Consider the following 6,607-nt stretch of genomic DNA (forward strand, 5'->3'; position numbering starts at 1 on the left):
AATCAGTAAGGAATCACACCACATATTAATTGCTTTACAATATCATCTTTCAACACATTTATTAAGACTGAAGAATCAGCCTTGCAAATATGTTGGTTTAGGATTTCAGATTAGGGCTCATACACAAACATAAAATGTATTCTAAGGTTCCATTTTCACCCAGCTTGCTTTAACCAGCCTTATGAGCACAGTATATGCTTGCCATTATCATACTTAAAGTAATATTCTATACATTCATTTGAGAACTAACAGTATACATTTACATGGGTAGTGATCAGAAGTGACAGAGGATTGTCTCTTCATTTAAAATAGTCCTCTTGGTCCTCTTCAACTTATAGTTTCCACTTTTATGAAATATGCTTATGTTCTCAGGAACTAAAATTGTAATGGGCAGGGATATGTGCATACATGAAACCAATAAAACAAATATACTCACATGCAGAGTTTACAAAAATATAAGAATTTAAGTCATTCACTCATTTCATTTATTTCAATATTTCCTTCTTGAGCATTAAAATATCACTGTCTATGTTATGCAGAATAGAAAGTTTCCTGTCTTCTAGGTTTCTATGGGAGTTCTACCTAATCCCATAACCCATCATACTGTATATGATTTGCCTCTCTCCCATGCAAGAATATAAACCCTGATTAAGACTAATTTTCAAAAAAGGTAAAACTACAGCTCTCACAAAGACATAAAATGAACATCCACTAGAAATCTAATTTAATTCATCTTTTTTTGTAGCCTCCACACCCAGCAGGGAGCCCAAAGTGGGGCTTGAACTCACAACCCTGAGATCAAGACCTGAACTGAGATCAAGAGTCAGATGCTCAACCAACTGAGCCACCCAGGTGGCCCAAATTTAACTCACTTTTAATGAAAGAACCAGGCAAATGATACAACCAGTTCAAAGGAGACCCCATATAACAGATACGTTTAGAGATAGGAATATTAGTATTAATTTGCAAATGAATTTTACAAACAGCCTCTTCCACTTCATGGGACACATGCCTACTGACTTTCTACCAGACAGAATTCATTTGCAGGTCTGCCTACATGAGATACTTTGGTTGCTATTAGTATCTGCAACTTAGAGTTGGAAAATAGCTCAAAGGCATTGAAAACACCAAGTTCACATACTCAGAATCAGATAACCCATAAGAATGTGTTCTAAGCAATGCAGTTTTCCACTGAAGCACATGTTCCTCTGTAATCTCCCCCATTTTAAATAAATTATAATTTCAAAAAAAGATTTTTTTCTTGATCACAAAATAAGGCTTTCCTTTGATTTTACCTCATTATTTACACAGATGCAGAAAGAATGGTAATATACCAAATGGGCATTCTTAAGTTTTCAGTGCTGGAGATTACTATACAGAATCAGGTTAGATGTTCAAAAGTTGCTATCACATGCTATATCCAGGATAGGGAGTTACAACCAAGAAATTGTCTTCATCAAACTACTCCTTCATGTATCTATACATTTGGGCAATATTTTCTTTTCTCAGATTCCCCAAAACATCCCAGGATCCTGGTCTGCCATGGAAGTGACCTCCTTTACCAGCTTTAAGAGCTATGCCTTTGAGTCAAGTAACAGGTTAATTTACTTGAGAGAGCTTTGTCCGCACAGATTTTATACAGTCAATTTGAGTTCCCTAAAAGTCACTAGTCATACTTGATTAAATGAGCAACATTTTCAAGTATGACATTCTAGGAAAGGACTTGGTTGCATAACCAATTCTTCAAATTATATCTTAAGTAAAAAGAGGACAGGTTCTTACTGCATCCAGGCAAGTACGCATTGTCATGAAAGGAAACACACTTGGGGCGCCTGGGTGGCTCAATCAGTTGAGCATCTGCCTTCAGCTCAGGTCATGATCCCAGGATCCTGGGATCAAGCCCCACGTTGGGCTCTCCACTCAGCGGGGAGTCTGCTTCTCCCTCTCCTTCTGCCTGTCGCTCCCCTTGCTTGTGCTCTCTCTCCCTCTCTCTGTCAAATGAATAAATAAAATATATTTTTAAAAAAAGAAACACACTCAAGTTTCTGAACTCTGAGGAGTCAATGACAATTGGCTACAACCTCAAAATGTTTCATTTCATTTAACAAAAGCAGAATCCACTGGATTATTACTGGTGAAAAAAGCTTAAAAGAAGGAGAAAAATCCTCCTTATATATTCAGAAAATAGAACATAAGATAACATCAACAATATTCCAAACAACATAATAAGATGTTACCCATCAGTTCAGTCAGTCCTGTGCAATTAATTCTTGTTTTCTTGGATCTTAGGTTAACAGCCTCATGAAGCTATCATCTATTGACTGAAAAGAGTCCTGGAAATCACCACTCAACCCACTGGAATAGTCTGAAATTTACCCGAGTCTATTCTTTGAAGTTTGAAGTACTTGGTGCAGGACTTTCCCACAAGCTCTGGTTGGGTCCTTTTCTACTGAGGACAAAACTCTGGTCTGTTGCTAATTGCAGAGCTTTCATGAATCTCTCAAACAAAAACTGTCATTGTTTTAAGATATTTAAGCTAATGTAAAAGTGTTACATTAATCTTAAAATGGCCATTGTGAATTTTACTTACACCATTCAAATATAAAAAGTCTAATGAGAGCTCATAATACATACAATGCAACTGACAAGTAAATTCAGTTGTTTCCATTACAAGCAAAACAAGATAATAAAACTATTACCAAAAAAAAGTTTTAAAAAAATGTCTCTAAGGATGATGATATATCCTATACATAAGTGCAGTGAATGTTACATCTATTGTATACAAATCAGTAGGCATAATTTTTACAGTGAAAACAATACTGATATATAACATAATAATCATGGAAAATAATTTACCAAGAAAACACCAACACTATACCATGAATATCAAGGAAAGAGATTAAGTGAATCTGGGGTAGGCCTAGAAATCTCTATGTTTATAAAATTCCACAGCAAAGCCTGAGTGCAGTTGAAAACTACCATCTTTCCGCAGCCCTCAGTTTGTTGAGGAAAAGGAGGTGGGTGGGGGAACGGGGTAACTCTGCAATGGGCATTGAGGAGGGCACATGATGTGTTGAGCACTGGGTGTAATACACAACAAATGAATCATTGAACATTATATCAAAAACTAATGATGTACTATACGTTGGCTAATTAAATTTAAATAATAAATAAATAAATTAATTAATTAATTAAAAAATGCATTTCCATGTTCTTAAAAAAAAAACTACCATCTTTGCAAATGATGGATGAAAATTAAAATTTCAAAACCTTGTCAATTTGCAGAGGGAAACACGTATAAGTTTACGGCAGTAAAGTTCACTGGAGCAGACAGACACATAAAGGCATAGGTATCATACACCGTGAAACTGTTCTGATTATTCACATAATTCTCTTGATCTTTGAAGACAGAAGCATATTCTGCCAGAGGAAGCACAGGAGGCTTAAGGGGTGTTTTGCTCGAAGGATTAATTCTCATTTACAGGGATGGATGACTCTCCAGGGCTCCAGTCCCCTTTGAGATTTCACCTACAGGGAGTTTTCTTTTTCTCTGGGTACAGCCTGCTGAGCTGGAAACCTAGACATTTTCTGGGCCAACAGAAAAGCAGCAGGGAGGCAGGACTAGACTCTGCAGGTCAGGACAGACTGTTGTGCCTACATAGCAGTGAAATTCTGGGACTGCATGCCACCTCCATTTCCTCTTTACTCTGACATGTGAGTCCAACAACTTACCAACTTACTGGTAAGCTTTCTGATGTTCTTAGCTACCACTTGCCTTTGCACCAGCTCAAGCAAAAAATTCACATAGTATCTGCCTGGCTGTAGTTGCTGAGTGGTTGGGATGGATGCCATTACCCTAACTCTCTAAAAAGTCCAACAATTCCGTAAATGCATGGTAGAAGTCCAGAGTCCTGCTAAATGATAGCAGTCAACGGAGTGCTAGGCCAGAGTCAGGGACCAAGCACAGAGAGAAATTCAAAGCCAGGTGCTTGAACCTAGCTGGCCCTGGGGTGGCATGTTTGCTGAATGGTCGAGTTATTGTTGTGCAGATATGAGAGACCTCTGAGTTTGCAGAGGGCATCAGTAGGAGGCAGTAAGGACCACATGGAGTTACTTTCTCCTTAGTCTGTCCTAAGTCTGCATCCTTCATAGTTTTAAATTTCTGCTTTACATTTTCTCTCTCACAATGAATAGGAAGCAGTCCTATGATTCTAACAAAAAACTATGAGTTCATGGATTTTAAGTAATGGCGTGAAGGTGAGTTTTGTACAAATTCCATTGAATTGTTTAATTGGTACATAGTGGCCTCTAAATTGAGGGTATAATTTTTCATTCATTTAGTATGTCAGTGTATATCAAATGATATCTGCTTATGTAAGATCCTATGAAGACAAAAAGCACCAATGATATCACAGAGCACACAACCTCAGGTGACAAAATCTTATCACCTACGTTTCCTTCAAGACTTTTATTGCTTTATTTTTTGTTTTAGCTCTATAATGTATTTTGAGATAATTTTTGTACATGATGTGAGATAGGGGTCTTCATTCTTTTAGATGTGGATATTAAGCCTTGCTAGCCCCATTTTTGAAAGAACACTGTTTTTAAAAATTAATATTCTTTAATAACTATAAATGCAATTGTATTAAGTGATGTCCTTCTTTGATCTATATTTCTCCAAACAGTCTTCAGACTAAAAGGCAGGACTATCCTCTAAAAAGTTGCTGTAGGAAACAGAGGCTGTGAAATTTACTGCTTCCTTCATGCATGATGACCTCAGGAAAAGCACTTAAAATATTTAAAATATCTATCTGCTGGCAATTACTCGTGCAGATTAATATGCATTCATGTCTCTTGATAGCCTATCGATATGGGTCATGCTATTACTCCTAATGAGATAGTTTAAAATATATTGTTTCAGTCCAAGAATTCTTATACAAAAGAGTTGCAATCTCAAGATTTCATACCAATGTTTAAAGCATATACATTTGAACTAATCTATTCATGCCATTGCAGGAAGGCTTTTCTAAGATCTATATTTTGATCCCCTCATATTACTATACACAAATTAAATGATCCCCTCACATTCATTCTTTAACACCTCGGAAGTATAAATCTCTACCTTCTTCCTCATTGGGGNGTTGGGTTCCCAGGCATGGAGCATGCTCACATTTGGGTCTCCATCCCCATTTGCCTCATGTACCTCCTTGCCATCTTGGGGAACTGCACCATCCTCTTTTTCATGAAAACAGAGACCTCTCTGCATGAACCTATGTATTATTTCCTCTCCATGCTGGCCTTTTCTGACCTGGGACTGTCCATCTCTTCCGTTCCAACCATGCTGAGAATCTTCTTGTTCAATGCCACTGGAATTTCTCCTGATGCCTGCTTTGCCCAGGAGTTCTTCATTCATGGATTCTCAGCTATGGAGGCATCAGTACTTTTAATCATGTCCATCGATTGCTTGATAGCCATCTACAGTCCTCTCNCGATCGCTTGATAGCCATCTATAGTCCTCTCAGATATACCTCCATCCTGACCAGTGCCAGAGTCATTAAAATTGGCCTCGTATTTGCTGCATTATGTATTATGTTTGTTCTTCCTTTCCCCTTTATTCTAAAGAGACTGAAATTCTGTAGGAAAAGCCTTCTATCCCACTCCTACTGCCTCCACCAGGATGTCATGAAGCTGGCCTGTTCTGACAACAAGGTCAATGTCATCTATGGACTATTTGTGGCTCTTACATCTTTATTGTACTTGGTGTGCATTTCTGTGTCTTACATGTTGATCTTGAAGATTGTTCTGGGCATTGCCTCACACAAGGGCCGCCTCAAGGTCCTCAACACTTGCATCTCCCACATCTGTGCTGTGTTCATCTTCTATGTGCCTATTGTCACCTTGGCCGCCCTTCACCGCTTTGCCAAAAATGCTTCCCCAGTTGTTAGGGTCATCATAGCTGATATCTTCCTTCTGGTTCCCCCTCTAATGAATCCCATTGTGTACTCTGTGAAGAGTCAGCAGATTAGAAATCGGATCCAGGCAAAACTATGTGAGAAACAAGTTTGAGGAGCAATTTCCGCCACAATGAAAGCTCAATTCAGCAATTTCGGAACAGCTATAGAAACCTGAAGATGGTAATGAAAGAATAGAGACTGAACACAAAGAGACATTGCCTGTGCTTGGTGGGCCCATCACATGTCTAGTTATGGATTTAATTAAGCAACAACATAATCTAGATTAGATGTTTTAGGAGTCAGGATTGGGGCTTTTGATTTCTTATAGCTAAGTGTCCCATCTCCTTTCTGATTCTTATCTCTCTGTGCACCCATGTATCCATCGATCTTAGCCATAGTAGTGCAATCCTAATTAGATTTAAAAGATTTTTAAAATATCATTCTAAACAAAAATAGAAAAGAGTAAAATAACATGTTCATAGCTTTTATTATCTTAGGCATGATCAGCAGTGACTAAAACGTGCTGATTTAAACACAGATACTCACCCATACACAGACTCAGCATCTCCTGACCATGTAGGGTGTATATGTGTGTGTGTCTGTCACCAGCAATTCATATAAACTCTTAAAATTCCTCTGTCTTAGAGTAGTGT

General features: G+C 38.0%; 1 protein-coding gene across 1 annotated transcript; it reads left to right on the forward strand.

Annotated features, from left to right (window-relative positions):
* Positions 1 to 5,072: 5,072 nt before the first annotated feature.
* Positions 5,073 to 6,066, forward strand: LOC117797684 (olfactory receptor 51A7-like). The gene is given in 3 exon segments (XM_034650104.1): positions 5,073 to 5,135; positions 5,138 to 5,457; positions 5,490 to 6,066. Coding segments are annotated over 3 exon segments (960 nt in total).
* The last annotated feature ends 541 nt before the right edge of the window (positions 6,067 to 6,607 follow it).

The sequence above is a fragment of the Ailuropoda melanoleuca genome, unplaced genomic scaffold (assembly GCF_002007445.2).
Source record: "Ailuropoda melanoleuca isolate Jingjing unplaced genomic scaffold, ASM200744v2 unplaced-scaffold11166, whole genome shotgun sequence".
NCBI classification, from domain to species: Eukaryota; Metazoa; Chordata; class Mammalia; order Carnivora; family Ursidae; genus Ailuropoda; species Ailuropoda melanoleuca.